This window comes from Acipenser ruthenus, chromosome 2, assembly GCF_902713425.1.
Source record: "Acipenser ruthenus chromosome 2, fAciRut3.2 maternal haplotype, whole genome shotgun sequence".
NCBI classification, from domain to species: Eukaryota; Metazoa; Chordata; class Actinopteri; order Acipenseriformes; family Acipenseridae; genus Acipenser; species Acipenser ruthenus.
In genome coordinates, this window is record NC_081190.1 from 4,546,901 (window position 1) to 4,569,624 (window position 22,724).

The following is a 22,724-nucleotide window of genomic DNA, read 5'->3' on the forward strand; positions in this document are numbered from 1 at the left end:
AGATCACAGAGCACTACCTTCCCTTCACCAACATCAGCACACCCCGTGTGGATTACAGAGCACTCTCATGCACAGGACACTTGGGATTTCATTGTGGACACTTTCTGTTTGTTTTTGTATTTTTGTTTGTCAGCCAGCTGTGTTCCCCCCAATACCCTCGCAGGTAAAGGGGAGGTTTATTTTAATAAACACTGTCGTTTTTGTTGGAGAAATACTGTTTCAGGACTGTTATTTATTCACACACCACTCGCATCCGTCACATGGTATTGAGACCAGTATTCATGTTAAGAACATTAAACTAGACCCCCCGTGGTGGCATACTATTTTAACATACTTCTCTCTCCCTGAATTTACAGTGAAATGTCTTGACATCCAATAGATTTATTGTAGCTTTTTAATGCAAATAAATTCCAAATGTGTTGTTTTCCTGTTGTCTTTTGACAGTCCAAGCATAATCAATCCATTCCACTGCCCAATAATTTACAGAGCAATACTGTCTAAAAGAGCAATGTTCATTGAAGAGCAGTGCTACTTTCATCTTCCCACAAAGATGCAAGCCCTCTCATGTTACTCTGCAAGAAGAGGTCATATGAATTACTGTACCTCTACCCATGTGATTGTTAGATTGATTGGATTTCACTCATTTGGTCTGCAAATCATGGATAGTGACCAAACAGAACACAATATATTGTATTTCCAGACATGTCCCTCACATGCAGGGAGTCCAATTTCACTCCACAGCGAGGGATGCAGTAGATGCTTGCATATCTCAATAAATCCCTGTAACAGCGTATGCCTATTGCCAATTCCAAATACATGCCAGAAGGGTTCTGTACTGATTTTCCCCCTGCAAAGCAACTGCTTACCCCATCCCTCACCCTGCCACGACAATCTGGACAAAGCACTGATCCTGAGTTGGGATTTGAAGCTAGGATTTAAACTCCTGACCTTCCGATGTAAAATGCCAATGTACTAAATCCACCAGTGCATTAAACCATCATGTCTGTTTTCTCAAAACAGCAACATTAACATACTAAATCAATAACAGACATTCATGCAACTGCATAATGTGGGGGCATCGCACAAGGAAGTCATTTTGTGGCAGGTCTTTAAATGTGATAAAAAGGGCAGGGGAGAGCTGTGGTTGGATATTAAAATATTTAGACTGTTTCTGGCATTTGAAGCATGGCGTTTCCAATTATCTAAGTCTTCTCTTTGGAACACAGAGAAAAGGCTTGGATTCAAAGCTGCTTCGTGTCCCTTGTAGATATGCAACCACTGTGAGGAGCAAAGCCGAGAAACATGCCCACTCTGTATGATATTCTGGAACCATTTAGTTAATAATGATCTAGCCCAGAGTATTTTGGGGAGTAATGAGAGTGTGGCAGACTTGGAGGTCTGAAGGATATACATTTCAAACTGTGTCACCTGAGTTTTGTATTAATTCACCAGAAACCTTCAACTAGAACAAAACAGTGGTTTTGGTTTAACATTAAATAATCTCACTTAAAATGAAACATAATCATCTTCAAATCATTCCTCTACAAAAATCTCATACCATACAAAAAATAATAATTTAAATGTGTTCAGGGTAAAAAAAGATCCCTTTTCATTGCTTTATAATTACTGAATTTTTTTTTTCTTTTCTAGAAATCTATGACAATGCATGGGCCTGCAGTAAAACATGTATGTTAAGGACGAAACCAGGTGGTCTGGCGAGTCTAGTTTTGGTGAAACCTGTTTTTTCAACAGTTTTCACTGAATTTTGGGGCTAGCCCGGTCGAGTCTAGTTTCGTCCAACACTTCAAAATTGATGTTGGCCGAATCTGGTTCGCCCATGTCATTAATTTGGGCAAGTCTAGTTTTGTCCAAACTTTAACTGCTGGGCCAATCTAGTTTTGCCTATGCCAAAAATATAATAAAACAAAACAAAACAAAACAAAAGCCAATCTCCACTTGGAGACCTAGACTAAACACAGCTTTCCTTAACTAAAGGGTTGGGATGGCTAACTAAAGGGTTGAGATGGCTAACTAAAGGGTTGGGATGGCTAACTAAAGGGTTGGGATGGCTAAGCCGTTTTCCCAACAAAACCACTCTTGTAACTACACCGGACAGCTAAACTGTTTACCAGTCACACACATTTACTTCCGGTACAAACCTTCTTTGCTATACACACACACAATACCTTCTTTGCTATACACACACACACAATACCTTCTTTGCTATACACACACACAATACCTTCTTTGCTATACACACACACAATACCTTCTTTGCTATACACGCACACACACAATACCTTCTTTGCTATACACACAATACCTTCTTTGCTATACACACAATACCTTCTTTGCTATACAAACAATACCTTATTTGCTATACACACAGCACTCCATAGCTGAACACACACAGTATTTGTTCTTGTTATCAGCTCCCTAGCAGTCCTCTCTCTCATAGAGCTCTGTGGCTGTTCCCAATTAGCACCAATTATCTCATTTGGGAACAACCACATTCTCACATGTATTTGGCAGGGATATGAATTAGCACAATCCCTGCCAACCACCATCAAAACACATAACCCCCACACTTTACTTACAGACAGGGCTCTACCCTGCCACACCACATTTAATCCTATAATGCCCATTTCTGCAGCAAATATGATATGACGTTTAGCCACTCCTCTCAAAGTTTTTCATATGGTGCATTGTGAGGCAGGACAGAAAAAAAATTAAGTGTTTTGTGCAAGTCACAGACTCTACTTGCATAAATTAAGTAGCTTCCCTTATTAAAAAAAATTGATTGGGCATTACAGGGATAACAAAAGAACTACATAAATCATACAGTTAGTTTAGCTACATTGATACATCACGCTGACTTTTTTTTTAATATTTGATAATTTTAAGAAAGCATGCATGGGTTTTATTAGACCCTGCATGGTATATTGTTGGTGGGGGTTGGAGAAAATAAAATGAGAAACACCTGCCACAGCACTGTCAACTGGATGTAGGGCAGCCAGGAGGCTGCTGATCTACTGTGTACACATGATTGTCTCTTTGGTTAGACATCATCATCTAAGTCTTTTCTGTCCAAGTATGGCTCACACAGTGTGAAACATCAGTAATCTACACTGCCAAACTAAGTGCCTCAAGGTCTATCAAAATAAAGTCAATCTATTGTCTTGCTCATGGTGACTTGGAGATGAAGCTTTTAAATATTACAGGCGTGTTATGGATACCATATAACACATGAATCTATCATGTTAGCCACACCCCATTTACAAAGAAAGCGTGTGCTCCTTAGTTCAGGTGTTTCTTTTATTTTTATTTTTTTTATTGTACCATGTGCCATTATTAAGCAGCTCTTAATATCTAGTATTGTTTATGTTTCCCATCATATTGTACAGATCAAACCTATTAGGATGGTTAGAACAATGTTTATGTTCTGAAGAGTCTGAAAAAGTTTTATTAATAATGATCCAAACTAGTCCAAGTGAAACAACACAGTTTTGAGAATCACACACTGCTGTTCTGTCTTATGAAGGCTTCAGAGGGGCTCTGGGCTTGATTAATCACATGCAGTGAAAACACAGCAACAGGTCACTTTGAAACTCCTATGACCATGTTTTGGGTTCTCTTGTACAGATCAGCTGGACACCTAATCACATGTTTTTATACTGCAAGCTGTTATTGCTATTTCCCTCCCTGTGCATTTCTCCATTCTGTCAGATCGTATTTGCATCCATCCATAACCCCCCCCTCCAAAAAAAAGAAAAATAAATAAAAATACAATCCTGATAGACTGTGCAAGGAAACTGAACAGGTCTATATAAATAGGAGATGCTAAGGACATTGGAAATGTGATTGTGTTGTCTTTAAAGATCAACCTGACATGGGCATGACATCTCAGAGTTCTGCTAACTAAGGTATTCTTTGTCTCATTTAGATTCACTTCATGTTCTTGTTTCAGTCACCACATCCAGCTGGCGTATTAATGCACCCCTGTGGCTTTCAATATGACTGTCCTTATTGATCATTATTGGAGGAAGTCTGAACTAAGCACCTGAACTAAAAATCAGCACTTCTGAAAGAGTCGAGACATTTCCCCCCCAAAAAGTTTCAAATCCCTGTTATATCAAAGAATTAGGATATTAAACAAATCAAGCTTCACTACATGCCCTACATCTTCGATCCTGTACTGTATATTTCATGAAAGCAATACTGTACGCGTCTGATTTTTCGGTTTTGATTTTTGGTTACTCAAGTTGACTTCACCCCTTTCCCATTAAAAAAAATAAAAAACTACCTTTATATATATTGGTTAAAGCTCAGAAAAAAACAACTAGAAAACAGATAATCCTCTCATTTATCTACAATTTGCAGGAAATAAAAAGATGTGTTTTGTTTAGTGATGGTTTAGTTTTGGAGAAGGCGATTATGTATTTTCAGCAGACTACTTAGGTACACTGCACCGTGTAAAAAACAATTTCAAGAAATACAATGTAAGTGGGTGCAAGCAAGGCTGTATGTCCATGAAGAGCCCAACCGGGAGTTTACAGTAACATACGACCTGTGTTCAGCATGTAGAAAGCAAGTGTTATAATATAAAACAAGTAATTGTTGTGTGTGTATGTCTGTGTGTCAAATGGGAAGGCACTTAACTTTCAACAGTGAAGACATAGAGGAAAGAAAGACTGCTCTACACACTCGAAACGGCAGGCTAACCAAATGTATGTACACTAAATATTCATAACGTATTCCCATTTGTATTACATTTTTTTTCTGCAAAAGACACAGAACTTTATTTTTAGTTTTCATGAGATAGTATTTATATTACAGTTCTTAGTGCTGAAATACACAACAATATAATTCTATACTTTAAGAGAAATGTTGAGTTTATCGACAGGGCTTCAGATTGATTGACGCTTTGGTCTGAAAACAACTTGACTTCGTCAAAATATGGTGCAGGCTGATGCTTCGACGCAACGTGCTCGGTGTGAAGACACCTTAAACGAAAACAATAATTTCATAGTATAGAAAAAGCGAAAGCACCGAAAAAAAGATTTACATACAACTCGAAAATAGCTAAAAATAAGCACCAAAAAGTGAAATTAATAAAAACCAAACAGAAGCCCTACTTATATGATTGTGAATATATTACCACAAGAAACTGTAGCAAAATCAATTAATTATATCCTGTTGTTGAATGGGTGATTGTATAGAGATAAATATATACATAAAGTGCCGTCACCATGGGAGACACAGCAGTTGCCTGTTGCCAGCATCTGTTCTTGTGAAATCACTGTGTCTCCTATAGTATGAGTCACATTGGTTATGTAACCCTATGTGGCAGGATGGCTTGCAGTGGTGACGTGGGTGGGCGGGTGAAACTGAACGCAATGGCATTCAGCTGGATTTTTATTAACTAAATAAACAAAACAAAAGATTTGAACAAAACAACAAAACACAAAACAAAAAGGCGTGATGGCCAAACAAACAGAAACAAGTATATTTTTAAATATAGCAATTGTTTTTCACTCGCTCTCCCGTGTTCTCCCGTACTCTCCGCTGTACACTCAACCCCCGCAGCACGGACAGCTGCAGGTTCTTATACTCTGGCCGAGGGGTTAACTAGCTGTTAATTATCTTATTACCCCTCGGCCACAGTCTGCACGAATTTAGTAAGGATGCGTGACTGTCAGCTCGTTAAATAATCAGTAGCTGATCAGTCACGCATCCTCACAAGGTTTTTAAATTATAAAATCAACACTAAATACGCAGCTCTTTTATCTGCGCCGTAAACAAAATTACAAATAATAATAAATAAATATATAGGGGCGGGACACTCCGACACACCCTAATTTTAGGGACCAGGAAATCAGGCAGGCATTGCACGGTTAAGCTGCCTGCAGCTCCTCCTGTGCGGTTATTACAGAATCAAATACCTCTGAGCCTTATGAATAGTACTGGATTCAAGATTTATCAAATGTGCATACTAGCGTGTAGCCCTGTACTGTATAGTGACAAACCTCAACAAAAAGGACCAAGGAGCTATGAAAATAATTTAACTTCATTATGAAACAGAATTTTAAACGGCAAAATGATTCTAAACACATTCTAAACACATACCTCCAAATTCCAAGAATTCAATGTATGACCTTGCCTCCCAGTCCAATGCCACTGCTGTTAGCTTTGTTTAATGTGATATACACTACGTCTCACACAGTAATCATGTAGAGCATTGTAATCTTGAAAGAAAAAACAGCTTCAAATGTCAAGAAGAGCTACTTTCTCTTTAAAGATTTGAACGAAATGAGAAAGTCTCACAGTAAAGACAGAGAAATATGATAATAACTCAATATTGGATAGACAGAAACCAGAACCCCTACCCCTTTATCTACTGTAAGTCCCTGGGCTTTACAGTGCCTACTGTCCTAATACTTTACCATGATTTCACTTCATGCGTTATACAGCTTTGCTATGCTTTTACTGTGGTTCTCTTTTATAAGGGGTACCATACCTGCAGTTCTTGCTTACTTGGTGCTTGAGTTTTCAATTTAAGATTTAAAAAGAAACTGCCTGGCATTTTCCAAATAAGAACTACAGCTACATTTTTTAAGACCAGCACTTTATTACAGCTTTATCTACTGCTGCGGAGCAAGGCTGTGATAATGTTTGAAGCCAGCTAGCTAGTCAGCAGATCCATCAAACACATAGTGCTGACCACTCCTTTTCAGTCCGGAATCAGATTGTACTAAACACATTAGCTGAAAAAGGATCAGATAAAAGTATAGCTCTCCACAGCCATGTTTGGCATACAACAACAATGTTCACTTATTGCAGCTGACTCTCGTACAACAGAACATGGCATAAAAACAGACAGCAACATAAGATTGGTACTTTATAAGCTCTGTCTTCAAAACAACAAAAGGGTGATATTTCATGAGTTAGTACTTTTGTAATATATTACATAATCAGAGAGTTAGTGGAGGACACACAGAAGCAGACATGTGTGCAGAAAATGAAGAGTTAATATGCCACACTCAATTACAGTACATACAGGGCGATACATGCAGGGCTGTAAAAACTCAAATGACATGCATGTGCAAAATGAGGGGAGCACTGCAGTTACCAGGGGTAGTAATATCCCACCTGCTGTAGTAGGTTCCTCCCCATCTGCCGCTGTTGAATAAGAAAGACAGGTTTATTAGACATTTGTTCAGAACTATTTTAACATCCAATTGCTATGGCCCTGATTGACTAAAGCACTGCACATGTGCACAAAAACAGCAGGTCTGCAAAAGTGCTTCTTTGATTTTAGCAATCAGGGGTTTCCTTATTATGCAAATACTCTTCCAAACTATATTGCAGTAATAACCATCAAATGTTAGTAATATTTAGGAAGTAGTCTATGCGCTTCATCTACAGTTGGTTAAAAAAGGGCTACTGTACTATTCCTTAATAAAGCTTTACCATGGCAAATCTGCACAATCATTTTTCAGTTTTTTCATGCTTAATCCGTGGTTATACTATAGTTTATACATAGCTTGCTATGGTTTGCCATGGTTTTTAATATGCTGCTCCATACTCCATGCTTTCACTATACTAAATTGTCTTCAGCTACCCACAGACTTTGGGGACATACCTGTCACATTATCCAGGTAGTTATGGCCTCAGCACCATGTCATTAGACTTCCAGTGAAGGCATAAAAGGTGTGATTTTCATGTACTTTTTTACGATCTTTACTGTAAATGTGTAACACCTTAGCAGCACAGTAATGTTCTTGCAAGGTCTCCTTTTGCTATATATGGTTTTGTTTTCCAGATTTTATTTTCACTTTGACTCAGATGGAGCCTACGGCTTTTATTCACAAAGCATTTACTACCATACCAAGTTAACATCACTTTTTCTTCCTAAAAGAAAACATTGATTTTAAAAAGCTTAAAATAAACAACTCATGAGGCTTGTTTAAGAGCTCCTACACATATCTCAGTTGTGTCTGGATTGTTCTGTAGCCTTAACAGCTGTTGTTTTTCCTGTAGCAAAAAAGGTGCAGTGGTTTGAAAAAGTAGGACAACATTTTTTTGTGTGTTCCTATTGTTTCATATTGTAATTATTCAGCCAGTAATGAATATTATTTACACTGTGTGTTTCTCATACAATACAATACAATTTGCTTTTATAAAGTGCTCTTCATGTAGAACATCCCAGGAGCTTTACAGTAAAAACTAAAAATAATAAAAAGCCATTGGCCAATCAATCCAGCTAAAAAATAAGCTGATGAAACAAACATGTTTTTCAAACTGATTTAAAAGATTCAGTTGTGCTAGCATTCCTGATGGAAATTTGGACAGAGTTCCAGAGGCACAGGGCATAGCACCTAAAGGCCCTTGCCCCTCTTGATTTTCAGTGACTTCTGGGAACCCCAAACTGTTCAGCATTTACTGAGCGCACACTGCGACTAGGAGCACAGCGCATCAATAATTCCTGCAAATATGGAGGACCACGGCTGTGTGGTGCCTTATAACAGAACGCCAGTGCAGTGATGTAAGAGTGATATGTTGTGAATGGCTGGTGTGTGTAAGCATTCGAGCTGCAGCATTGTGAACTAATTGGAGCCGACGTAGCTTACAATCGGGAGGCCAGCAAACAGAGTAATGGTGTCAAACTCGATCTCATCTCGTTCCGATATCCAGATGCTACACAAAGGTTAAAGATTGCATAAATGTATGATGTGTTTATGTAATTGCCATTTAAATGTACGTTATTTCATGACCCTGAGATATTTCATTGACCATATAACCAATTCACAGCCCTCCGTTGTGCCAACATGTTTGTTTTCTACAGTCCAAAGTTTAAAACATGCCTGTTTTCAGTTAAATGGATTGGAGACAGACTTAGGACGATGCTGAATCACTGGGATTGGTTTTTAGATCAACCAACTACTAGGATTCAGACTTGTTATTAAATGTTCTTACGTAATTATAGGTGGCCCGTTGTGAAATGTATTAGCAGTCGTAGTACGGTACTTAGCCTAACTCAAGAACTGCTTTTTAAATGAATGTAATGTTCTGGAGTGTGTATGTATATGTATATTTGTTGTATTTTATGCTTGTATTTTTAAGCTGTGTGGTGCTTTGAAATGGATGAAAGTGCTAGGTAAACCAAAACATAACTACAAAATACAAAAATTAGCAATATAAACACTTTTTTTTTAATGATGTATTCCATTCATCAAAGGATTGATTTTGCATGAAATAAATAACGTATTCAAATGTTTCCCAATGCTTTCATATGGCAAAGGCGTTATGCTAATCACTCCAGTGTTCTTTGAGCAAACCAGTTATTAGCTGTGACAGAAAAAAAAAAAGTATACTGACGGAAAATGTTTTCCTTGAAAGATAAAAGTCTTAGCGTTTCTTAAATTTGGGAATGCTCATGTTTTTTTTTCAAAACTGCAAACAGCGTGACTTTAGATATATTTCCAGCATCAAACGGCATCACCCTGCTGCCTCGTATGTGTTTTAGGTAACCAAGCATGCTGGGTGGTAGAAATGATAATGAATGGATGATGAGTGTGATGGAAAATATTTTTGTAACTAATCTAGCGTGTCGTCTTTGGATAAAGTACATGCTTGCAAGTGTGTTTCCCAACGTTGCAACATTTCAGATTCGGGGTCAGTTTCCCATGCGCTCTGGGCTTTGCTCACTGCTGCCTTGTTTGTGTTTAAGAAAAACTACAGAAAATTAATTCAATATTTTCACGGCCACTAAATGAAAAGAGAGAGAGAGAGAGAGACAGACAGCATAACATTGCTTTAAGTCGTAGCCAGACATACCACTGCTATTTCAGTTTCTGGTTACATTCTGAAAATGAATTTTAACATACTTCACCAACTTATGTCAAATGGTCAAATTAACCTTTAACAGAACACCTCATAGAAGATAATAATTACAAACAATAATGCTTGCTTCTTTTGATAGTTAAACTGATTTTCCAGGGCAAGTTATTGGACTTACCAGCCCCCCTGCTCTGTTTGTGTACTGACAAAAGCTGGCCTTACATTTTTATTACATGGCATGAAATCTTTCCATGACCCCCCCTCCCTCCCACCCACTTTGAGGTTTGTTTTTCTGCCAGGATTTTACAAGTGGCTTTGGAGAGCCATTGTGTGATAGTATTCTGACTTAGATACTGTAATTATATATTACATCCAGGATTTACCATGACAAAATAAATATTCAGTGCTCTATACATTATCTGTGTCTAATACAAAGTATGATTTTTTTTTTCTTCCTGAGGCAATAAAGAATAATCAGAATTGGAATGTGTTTGACAGCAAGCAATTTCTACAAAACCAATGGCAAAGTCCATTACCTTACTAAAGTGAAGATGTTCTGTATTTAGTTGATGGGTTTGGGCAACTATAAATATAACAGATGGGCTTTCCTTTCACTGTTGTCAATTATAGACTGCTGAGGACCTTTCAGCCAATCAGTGCAAGTTTCTCCTGCTGTATGCCACAACACATCTCAATGAAACCCAATGCAAGACACCGGTTAATTGTTAGAATTATTAGACATTTAAGAGGTTTTTTTAATGATTAGATTACATGCTTGGAGGACTGACAATGGAAATGAAAAGTTTTTGATGTCACAAAAAGAATTTCACTCTGATGCGTTTCTGATTCATATTATTTGTACCTGGGCCATGATTACACTTCATTTTGGAGGGTACTCTTATTGTCTTTGATTCCTCATGGCTACTATACTGCTTTTTTTGAAGAAGATCCAGGCTAGCACCACAGTATGATTTTTTTTAGCAGCAAATAATGATCCATGTCAATAAATGTCAGATCCGAGTCATGTAAAATATCAACACTGCCCTCTTTGAGAGGACATGATCCCTCTCATCAGAACACTATTAATCTGCTGTGGTTTACACAATGATTGACTGGCACTTCAAAGTAATGTTCTTTCATGCTGGGGTAGGATTGTGCAGACTGTGGGCTTGTGATCGCCATAAAGCCTACATTAAACAGATAGGTCATTGTGAGATTCCAAAGCTGCCATCATGCTGACATGCAGCCCATAGGTAAGGTTTGTTAAGAGACAAGAAGGATGTGAAGTGGATCAAAATGTCGGGCCTCTACAGTTCATAATACAACAGGGATTTGCGTGGGACTGACTTGATTGGTTTTTCTCCCATCATGAAAGGGGTAAAGGACCTTTGCTGTAAATGTGCAACACCTGAGCAGCACAACAGTGTTCTCGCAAGGTCTCCTTTTGCTATAGATTTGTTTTCCAAATGTTATTTTCACTTTGACTCAGGTGAAGCCTACGGCTCTTATTAACAAAGCATTTACCACCATGCCAAGTTAATATCACTTTTTCTCCCCTAAAAGAAAACATTGATTTTAACCCTTTGCGGTCCATTGTCGGACTGGGTCCGACATTGCAATTATTCCTCACAGGTCCTTTGTCGAACTGGGTCCGACATCATTATAGCAACGCAAAAAACGGGTTTCTAGTTGTTTTTTCTCCGGAAAAAGCCAAGAAAACCATTCAATTGCCGAGTGGGAGCGACAGGAGCCGAGACAAGTCCAAAAAAAAAAAAAAAAAAAAAAAGGCGTATCTCATGAATAGTCATACATGGCCTGGTGTCAGATAACGGGGCGGTCGTAAGTAAACAAGCTGGCTGATCAGTGCATCAGCGCACAGAGAACACGGACATTTGCAGATCTTTTTTGAGATGTTATAGTAATAAAATAATGACTTGGATCGCATTATTGAGGAGTTTGGTGATAAAACGAGTGATCAGGAGATGATTGATCGGTATGTACGACTATTATTTTTATTATTATTTATTTCTCACATAGGTGAAAGCGATAGCGAACGAAAGGGTGGGGCGGGGCTGGAGATGCCTAGTGAGTGCTTTGTTGATATGCAGGGCCATTTAAACCCTTTTGACTGTGGAAAAAAATACTTTTAAACAGCGCGTCTAAAATTAACTGCACGTGTGCAAAATTAATTAGACCTGACGTGTCTGACGCATGATTAATAAATGGACCGCAAAGGGTTAAAAAGCTTCAAATAAATGTCTTGATTGGTGGTTAATGTTTTGTGAAGATGGTCCTATGTACCATAGCCACAACAGGTTACAATGCTGGTGACATTTTGAATCGGATTGTTTAATAAAATAAAGGTCCCATTGTCACTCACCCAACACCATACATTTAGTTCAAATGTCCCTTAGCTCAAGATAACCTGCTAATTAAAAAGCAATTAATGAAATAGTGTGGCAGGGTGATTGCCCTGCACAGGTGGGAATTAGTGTTGGTATAATTTGTATGTGGAAATGGGTTTATTGTGTGTCTTCTTGGAGTTGTTTTGTTTGATTAGTTGATTGTGTACAGACGGGCGCTCGATTGAGACTTTGTTGCCTGCTAGGCTTGGTTGAGGGGAAGGGCAGCAAGTGATTGGCTGTGCTGGTCCTCAATCAGCAGATGGGCAGGTCTTGACCGAGTGTCTGTCAGTTTAAAAACATCCGGTGGAGATCGCTCTGGGTGACTGCAAAGCCATGCTACAGAGGGGAGCTGCGTATACTCGGGAGGAGAGGGTCCACTCTGCAGGAACGACAGCTATGCAACCCTGAAACTGCAAGCGGTGCTTGTGAAGGCAATGCCCAGCCAAGACCGTATGAAGCAGCAGGAGTCATCATATGAATACTGGATCATAAGTAGGTTAGTTTAGGGGATAGTGCTCCCAGGAAGTAATGTACAGCGAGGGTTACATAGTGTAACCAGTTCCTGGAGCGGGGTGCCTCGTTTAATAACTCCTGCACGCCTGTGCTGGCGTTTCAACTCCACCTCCCATGTCTCTCTGTATTGCCTAAGCAGCAGCTACCCACAAACATGACATGAGCATACTGTCACAAATAGTAAAACAAATGATTTCCTAGAACTGGACTCGAAGGGCAATGTGTGTGTTTTTTTTCAGCTTCTGCAATTGTTACAAAATGTCACAGCTGATATAAAAAGTGTTCACGTTCAGCTCCACAAAACTAATATTTCATAGCAATTTCTCTAACATTCGTAAATAAAGCGTGTCCATACTGGGATCACATTTTGTGCCTGAAATTGTGGATTTTTCTGCATGTTGTACTTGCAAGTTCCTGCTACCTGAACAGACTTCTAAACTCTCACATGCTTTCCCCCTGCTGGGCCCTTAGTGAAAGCAAACAGCAGGGGAGCATACAGTACTACTGGCACGAAACCTTACTTTATGAAGAGATACATATAGCATGATGTACTGCCTTAAAGTCCTGCTTATTCAAAGTGTTGATTAGATGGCCAACAATTAAAACTTACTTTTGCATACTAAATCTAGTCCAGTAGTTTGCTTTTGGGCTCAGTACCTGCTTGCGCACCTTGATGTATTTGTTTGTTTATCTTTAGCAGACAATTAACTGGAGAACAACTTTGAAATGTTTTTGTACCCTTCTCCTGCTCTGTGCCTCTACCACTTTATCCCTGACTTGTTTCGAACGCTCCTTGGTCTTCATGGTTGCTTTGTTGGATTGCTATGTGGGTTGCAGCTTGAAAGTCTTTATATACCTGAGGGAAATTATCTACAAATTAAACAATTTTGAGTACACACAGGCTGAAACCATTTCACTAATTTTGTGACCTTTCAAACAAATCATTTGCACCTGAGCTGATTTAGGGCTGCAGTAGCAAAGGGGTTGAATACTTATGCAACTGAAATTAATCTGTTTTTCTCTGTAAATCTTACTTATTTATATTCTATATGCATTTTTTAACTTTATCAGTGTGGAGTAGTTTGTGTAGATTCTACATGTAAAGTCTAATTTGAAAGCGTCGTGGAGTACGCTCAGGTGCCAACAAAATGTGAAAACTTTGCAGGGGGGTGAATACTTCTGCAAAACTGAAGAAATGTTGCATTAAGAGATCTTATATATATATTAGATCTGTCAATTAATCGCAGTTAACTTCTGCGATTAATACGTTCATTTTTGGGGAGATTAATTTGTTGGAAGATTATTTTTTTTTTTTTTTTTTAAATGCACGTTAATCGCACTCCTGTCTTGTCCCTCTTAGCATACCGTAATTAATTTCCTGCAGTACCATTTGAGTTCATGCCACAATTGAATACGTATAAAATTAATCACAGATCTGCATTATGTAGTAAAGCACTCCAGCAGTGTAGAGTAGTGGTTAGGGCTCTGGACTCTTAACCGGAGGGTCGTGGGTTCAATCCCTGGTGGGGGACACTGCTGCTGTACCCTTGAGCAAGGTACTTTACCTAGATTGCTCCAGTAAAAACCTAACTGTATAAATGGGTAATTGTATGTAATATCTTGTAACAATTGTAAGTCGCCCGGGATAAGGGCGTTGGCTAAGAAATAAATAATAACGTGAATGGGACATTTATTTATTTTTAAACTTCGACAGTTCATTGGATAGAAAGAGGGTTACTTGTATCTACTGTCAAAGTGAGTTCCAGTATCACAGAAGTGCATCTAGTCTGCTGTACCACCTGCGTGCTAAACATGCTTTCACGTCTCAAAATGCACTCTAGTAATTATTCTGCTACAGACAACAAATGAAACGCGGCAGTGTCCGAGTACTCTTTTAGAAACTCAGGATCGCTGCAAACCCATGAATCAAGCTAAGTACCATACTACAAATATAACCAGTGCTGTTAGATAGGTACCAACTGTGGACTTGTTAACATTGTAGATTTGTTTTATTTCAATAACCACATTTACTTTAAAACAATATTATTTATAATTATGGAGGACTGTGACGGGGTGCCCGCTTCCCCCTATATATTTGTATTATGATTTTCTGTTATTGATTGTATTTTGTATATTCTTCTGTTTTGAAAAACGACTGTGTATTGGTTCAAATGCAGTTGTAATAGTGTTTGGCTAGGATGGGGTTAATTCCCATCCAGGGATGATTGTTCAGGTGCAGGTGGTCAGGAGTTTATTGATTTGTTGATTGTGCAATTAACTCCTAACCACCTGCTATATAAGCCCAGCTCCAGGCTCATTGTTTGGTTGGAGTTAGGAGAAGGAACAGAAAGAGAGTTTGGAGAGTTTGGAGAGTTTGGAGAGTTTGGAGAGTTTGGAGAGTTTGGAGAGTTTGGAGAGTTTGGAGAGTTTGGAGAGTTTGGAGAGTTTGGAGGAGATAGACAGCAGTGAGAGAAAACGATTGCTACCTTTGTTTGGTTAAGGAATTTGTTCTGTTTATTTCCGGTATTCTAGCTTTCTTGTGTTTGGCCCTTGTGCCCTTTTATTTGTGTTTTGAAAAGTTTATTTTGTTTATTAAAAAAAACTGCACCGCCACGCAGTGTTTTGCCCCGCATTCTGCCTTTGGTGTACTGTTTTCCTGGAACCTGACGTCACACACATCACCACATCAGCCATCCTGCCACAAGGACATAACTATTAAGTAAATGTTGTGTTTTATTTAGGCAATTTCAAGTTATTAATAAGATAATTAGAAATTATTAAAATAGCAATGAAAAACATGAGTTTGAGTAAATTAAACTGTAAAGGAAACTGATCATTGTAAATGCAGTAAGGCAAGTAATAACCTGACTGCATTGTGATTTAGCAGTTGGTAAAAACAATTTAACAAAAATGCTGGACTGGAAATAAATATAAAACTATAAAGAGGATCCAGAAATAGGAAAACAGGGTTTTTATGCTGAGGTGTGCTTGGATGATTATATATATATATATATATATATATATATATATATATATATATATATATATGTAAACAATCACACTTGTTGAAAAGTTAATTTGCCCCTTATATATACACTGTATGACACAATTACTGTAAGTTCCTTGTAGGTTAGCGTGATGTTGGGTTCACATAGGTTGCTTGAGTAATTTTTTGTGAAGAGATTTTTCTTTCCGGCAGACTCGGCTAGGAATGTGACCTGCTATTTTAGAATGTGAAAGTCACTTTCCACATGCCCTTTGGGAACGCAGCTTCTAGGTCCCAGTTGAACACCCTAATCTTCGGCACACTTTCTATAATTACTGCATGCTCATTCTGTGAAAACGGTGGAGTCTGCAATCTGTTCCTAGTAAAACCCCAATTAACAATCTATCGCGGATAGAAAATAATTTTTCTCATTATTTTATTTAAAACAACACTCTAAAACCGAGATTTACGTTCATCTTGTAAAGATTCATCAGGTACCCTTCCGCTGAGAAGTTTTTGGAAAATAGTCCTGAAAAACATTATTAAACATACTTGTCAGAACTGCTGAGAGTTTATCTGGACAGTTTATCTAAATGGAGCAATATTACTAAACTGTTTGTCTTGGTTTGTTGTTCAAAGATGCTGTGCTCCAGTCGAGCTGAAGGGCTGTGATTGGCTGATTTGGCAGTTGCGGATACAGGACTGGTTGCTGTCCTCAGTGCAAAGTACTGATTGGCTAGGCTTTAAAACAAAACATGGCAAAGACACTGAACCAAATATTGAAACATTAAATACTAAATAGCCCTAAATAACCCCCCTCCCTCCCCAGCTGTGCAGAGCGCTCATGGTGTGTCCCTCAGGCTGTGACAGGCGGCTACATACTGGGCAGCCAGTGGGGCTGTGTCAGCCTTTTTCAATGGCCAGGCTGTGGTCACTGAGCATGTACTTGGTCAGGATTTGCATCTGCTTTGTATCTTTGACAGTGAAGAGATACTCTGCTAGGGCAAAGTTTCTTTTTAGGGTCTGATAGCAATCAAGTTTATTTGGGGTTTTGTTTCTTTGTCCCAATGTTGCAGATAGGAGCTTTTGATTTGTTTTACAGTTTGATTGACTCTGATTGGCAGTGCTTTAGCAGTGCTGTCTTGAAGCTGTTTAGTGTTAGTGTGGGTTAGTGTAGTGAGCTTCAGGACCAGCTGGCTGAGGGGACTCTTTTCTGGGCTGAGCTCTTGGGTTTGCAGGGCCTTGTACTGGAGTGAGTCTGGCTCACTTCTCTTTAGATGCATGCAGAATTTTAGTGCTCTTTTTTGCATGTTGGTAAGCAGTGGGTAGCTGCCTAATTCAGCCCTGCATGCATGGTTTGATGTTTTCTGCTGTACCTGTAATATGTTTTTGCAGAATTCAGCATGCAAGATTTCTACTGGATGTTTATCCCATTTTATATAATCTTGTTGACTGACTGGACCCCATACTTCACTTCCATATTGTACAATGGGCTGGATAATGCTGTCAGAGATTTGTATCCAGTTTCTAACAGGTATGTTTATTTTGTACAGCCTCCTTTTGATGGCATTAAAAGCTCTGCAGGCTTTTTCTTTTAATGCATTCACTGCTAGGTTAAAGCTCCCTGATGCACTAATAGTCAGGCCATAGATAATTATAATGTGTGGTGTGTTCTAGGGTGGTTTTGCCTTGAGTGAAGTGGTACCTGCTTCCATGAGCTCTGGCCTTTTTCTGGAAAACCTTAACTCTGGTCTTGTCCAGGCTGACTGTCAAGACCCAGTTCTGACAGTACTGCTCTGGCAGTGACAGGCTCTGCTGCAGCCCTTGCTCTGTGGCGGACAGCAGGACCATGTCATCTGCGTAGAGCAGGAATTTAATTTCTTTGTCGTGTAAAGTGAGTCCAGGGACCGTTGCTAACTCGTTGATATAGATGTTGAACAGTGTTTGGCTCAGACTGCAGCCCTGTTTCACTCCACGCTCCTGTTTGAATCATTCTGTTCTTTTGTTGCCAATATTTATTCTGCCCTTGTTTTCTGAATACATTGACTTTATTATGTCATAAATTTTCCCCCCTACACCACTTTTGAGAATTTTATAATTTTATAATGTCGACCTTCATGCCAAATGTGAGACATTGCACATTTCCAGCTTCATTCAATGTAGTCAAACATAAGTTACCAGCAAAGTGCCACTGACAATTCAGAGTAGTGCATGTACATTAAAATATGACCAGGAATAAATAAGTCTCTCTATACAAGAGATCTTTATTAGTTAATAGGGGAGAGTGCTGGGCAGCACAGCGCATGCAGATGATCTATGTGATCCTTGTTGTAAAGACAGTCATCTCATACAAAGTATAAAGGAAGCTGCCAAAATCCTCTTTGAAAAGAGCCAATAAGCATGCCTGCAGGCTCTCGATCTTGCAACAGGTGTACAATTACCGGTACAATGACACGAACACTAGGCATTAACACTGCAAAAATACTGACACCAACACAGGACAAGGCAACAAGAAAACATACACCAAGTGCACATGGAATAGCACTAAGTGAGACACTGACAGCTAGCTACAGACTGATGGCAGAAAGGTGAACAATCTGTGACAGGCCGGTGCCCCGTAAGAAACACACATGCTGCAGAGAGGTGTTGCCGTCGTCTGTGGTTGCACTTACCAACCTCCACAATACTAGAACACTTGGGATCTGTGAAGCCAGCAGGACACTCACATGAAAAAGGCTCGTCAGCCAACCCCGTCAAGCAGGCGCCCCCGTTCTCACATAGGTTGGGCTCACAAACTTCCCCTGTGAAGTTAAAGAAAGAAAGAGAAAGGGGGTTCAAGTAGACGTTTCAGAAAGCAAGTGTAGTAAAGAGTCCATTGGACAATTGTTTAATTGACTGTATAAATGATCACATGTGGAGTGCTACAGTAGCAACTCCTCAGACTGTATAAAGTAACTACTGTAGCTTGGCTGATGAAGAAGCTCAAGAATAAAGGCTGAGAGAGACAAAAGCTGTACCATATCCATGCAACCTAGCTAATGCAAAATCATATGTTTGGAGAAGCCACAATACAAGGAGCTGCACCAAGCTGTCTAATCCCTCAAGGTTCAGACACCACATCCTGGACCTGACAACTAATAAGTCTGTGCCAGGAATCACACCTCTGGGCTGATATCTACAAAGACCTCAAACAATGACATTATTGCTATATTGTTGTGGGAAATCCCATAATGTTGTTGTTCATTATCTGTTCTGCTGCCTCTACCTGACAGATTGTATTGCCCTGTAGTTAACAGTTCTTTTTTCCACCATCTAGCCATTACCTGACCAATTCACCTTGATAATAATTTTAACACCACAAAGCAGAAATACTGGACAGCTTCTGATGACCTGGAAATAGCAGTGGGCAAAATAAGTTTTCTTTTTGCACTTTTCCCTGTTGCAGCTGGCTGCTTTTATTTCTGAAAAGAGGGGGTGTTTTTGTTTTCTTTGCTAAAAGGAAAAGAGTGAAAACAGCAACATAAAGTATCTGAGGAATTCAAGTAAAGACTTATATAAAAAGCACATCAAACTGGCATATTTAACCACACATTTGCAAAGAGCCCATGAGAGTTAAGAAGCGTTTTGTTGACCCAAGCTAATGGAACTACTGTAACCCATTGACTCGGGTAGAACTATTTTTAGCGGACAGCTGACCTGGGTAAAATCCCTGCTAGAGATACCTGTCCTCTCCTGGTTAACCTACAGTGCATTACACCATTTTGTATGTTGCTGGGCTTGTAACCCATGACAACCAGCAGATTAATTTCCAGAGATTTCCTAAAAGCCCATGGATTTAATTTTGGGTGATTAGAACATAAAACTCCTGGTTAAAGGACTTCCTTGAAATTAAAGACTATTTGAAGCAGGAGAAGCATCAGCAAAGTTTCTGCAGTGTAATAATAAGCAGTGGGGTTTCACTTCCAAACAAAACACGCTGGCATTCGGTTACACCATGATAAGCGGGTAGGTGAAGATACTTTCCTGTCTTAAAAGGGAAAAGGTTAACAATAGAAGTAACAAGGGCAGTCGTAGTGCTGAGTACAGCACATGGAAGATGAAGCTACTTATTCGCTAACCCAAAGGGAACAGCATCAGTGTTCACCTGGCTGTATTCCTGGGAATACATAAAATAAAAAAAACACTTGAATCGTTCTAATGGTGACCCTCAATCCCATTGATTGGATGAAGGACGAAGGAATTACCTCGTGGTGACCCAAAGGAAAACTCATTGCTACTCCTGGCACAAGAAGGACACGTTAACGGCAGACAATGCAGTCTTAACAAGGCAAAGATAAAGGGTACAAAGAGAAAGACAGACTGAATAAAGTAGAGTGAAAAAGAGCATGTTACAAACACCTTGTAATGCAAGTCTGTGGTAGTTACTCATGACAATAGAACATGCGAAACACTTAACACTGGTCTCAAATGAAACTAGAGGTAGATACAACAAAGAGCCTTCAGACACTATGCTGGCTCCCTGTTTTATGAATCCATGGGATGCTGCTATTGCTGGCTAGCTATCCGTTGTTAAAAGCCATCCCTCCGGTATAGTAAACCAACAGGAGAATGTGGTACAGTAAATCAGCAGGAGAAACACAAGCATTGGAGATGGGAAACTTTGTTCCAAATACCCGTTTTCACCAGGGGTTTCATATATTCTGTTACAAAAGAAATATTCTTTTTAAAAACATAATAGAACTGTAAACAAAAAACAATTCAGTATGAAATTCAGCGATGAGACATGATTGGACTGTTTATTGTTAAATAAAGTTAAGAGTTAAGAAATAGATTTTTTTCAAACATACGTGTTGAACCCTGCACAAAAATCAATAACAGGTTTAATCGCCTGGCGTGTGCCTCGGCTACCCTTCATGGCTAGGCCAGGTTCTGCAGGTCTTTAATCCGTCAGGGAGTGGAGAAGGTGCTGCAACCTGGAAGCATATATGTTATGTATTTTAGTTGTTAGCTTGTTAACCTTTATCCTGCAATTTATTTTGTGCCTCAAATTAAATGTGTGCAGATGAGCACTTTATTAATTTAACTTCTGCCTAAACTGATGTTGTTTTCCAGACCTTTGCTACACACTTACCACTCAATCATACCTCCTGAGGTGAAACTTTAAGTCTTCCATAACTTCAAAAGGTAAAACAATAACAAGAAACTTGTAAGTAAACATGTTGGACAATACTTTCAACAGTGATACTTATTCTCTAAGTGGAGCCCAGAGCTTGGAAAAACAAAAAGTATTAAAAAAAAATAATAATACTTTAAAATAAAATAGATATTTGCTGTCTTGCCTCAGGAAACATACATTCCATCATCCCTTCTTACAAGTGTCAATTACAAATGTTTTCTCGGTCTTTGCTCTCTATACCCCTAACTGTGCATTCTCCATGAGACGGAAAGGATGTTCAAAGCATACCCCCAAGCTTTCATTTTAAAACTCTTTAAACCTCTTTCATCTTAGTTAAAATGGTTTCCCTTGCCAAAACAGTTAAGCTGTCATTTATAAAACCTTGCTTAGTTGTATATCTGTGAGGTGCCTGTCTTCCTGCATATTCTACGTAACATTGTTGCTAGGTAATTCACTCCCATTGGCTCTTGCGTATATCAAGCAGCGCAAGAGTTTAAGGTGCTTTGTTGGGATAAAGATTATTAATTATTATGTTAAATTGTATTTTTTTTTTTTCAGAAAGCCAGTCATTTAACATTTAACAGCCCGATTTGTTTGTTTTGTGGTATTAATTTCATTTCGAGTTTTTTTCTAGCATGTCAATGTTACTTTTTTGTACGTGTAAAGGCAGTGAGTGCGCGGTAGTAAAGGAGAAGATGGTTAAGACATCGGGTGTAATAATCTACATACTATCGAAATATATTAAACCATCCACAGTTAAAAATGAATGAAGAGTCAGTTTAACAAAATGACGGCTTATACCAACTAAAAGCAGTAAAATAAAACGGAATATCTGACAACTGGATCCAACCGTAGTTACAGAAAATGACTGGCATGTACTACAAATAAAATACCAAAACAGTGTCTTGTTTAAAATAGCAAACTGGTTCGTAATGCAAATTAATATAAACTGAAAGATATGACAAGATACCTTGATGTCTTCAGTATCTTCTATGACAGCAGGTATTTTGACAGGTGTTTTCTTTGATTTTGGTGGTGCAGTGATACGTGGTTAGCACAGGTGCAGTGATTTGCCTTTATTCCTAAGTAGTTCCTAATCGTGACATTGTGCTGGATATTGTAACTGTTTGGAATCCTGATGGACCAATCAGCATGCAGCATTCTAACAATCTGTTTTATAATAGGATTTAGTCAATGTTTAACTGTAATTCCTGCTTTGTTACAGGGTATAGATTAAGTTGCCCTGCACATGTAAAATCTTACAATACTTTAAAAGGAATAGGGCTACAATTCCCTTTTTTTAATTTAGTGGTTGCCAATTATTTTTATTGTTTTCTCCGCCAATTTAGTAATGTCCAATTATTTTTTTAGGCTCAGCCCACCGCTACCACCCCTGCGCTGACTCGGGAGAGGCGAAGCTGAACACACGTTGTCCTCCGAAGTGTGTGACCTAGCCCTCCCTAACCCCGGGCGGAGCTCCCATCCTCGGTTGGGAAAGGAATAGCCTGGAGTCGAACCGGCGACGTCCAGACTATAGGGCGCATTTACTGGATGTGCCACTCGGGAGCCCCTCAATTCCCTTTTACTTGGACAAAAACAGGTGATAATGTGTCAGGCTAAATTTGCTAATTGGCCTGACCACATGCACGTAAAACAAAGGAGCTTGGATACAGGTCGTCAATTCAACTTGGGACTTAAGGAGCCCATGCCAAGATACCCTTCCACAGGCTCCCATTATTCAGCAGATTGAGCCACTCCAGTTTAGTGTGAATTCATTTTGACACAGCATGTGCTTTTGTATAGC

General features: G+C 39.0%; 1 protein-coding gene across 3 annotated transcripts in view; it reads right to left on the reverse strand.

The window, feature by feature from the left end:
- Positions 1–22,724, reverse strand: part of LOC117403991 (EGF-like repeat and discoidin I-like domain-containing protein 3) — a 171,846-nt gene that overhangs the window by 119,938 nt on the left and 29,184 nt on the right. Inside the window, exons 2-3 of one of the 3 annotated variants that reach the window (XM_058986890.1) lie at positions 18,417–18,545; positions 7,150–7,179 (exon numbers count right to left, since the gene is read on the reverse strand). In XM_058986890.1, the coding sequence (XP_058842873.1) occupies positions 7,150–7,179; positions 18,417–18,545 (159 nt within the window). The remainder of the gene's footprint in view (positions 1–7,149; positions 7,180–18,416; positions 18,546–22,724) is intronic. The other 2 variants (XM_058986906.1, XM_058986898.1) reach the window with 2 other exon arrangements.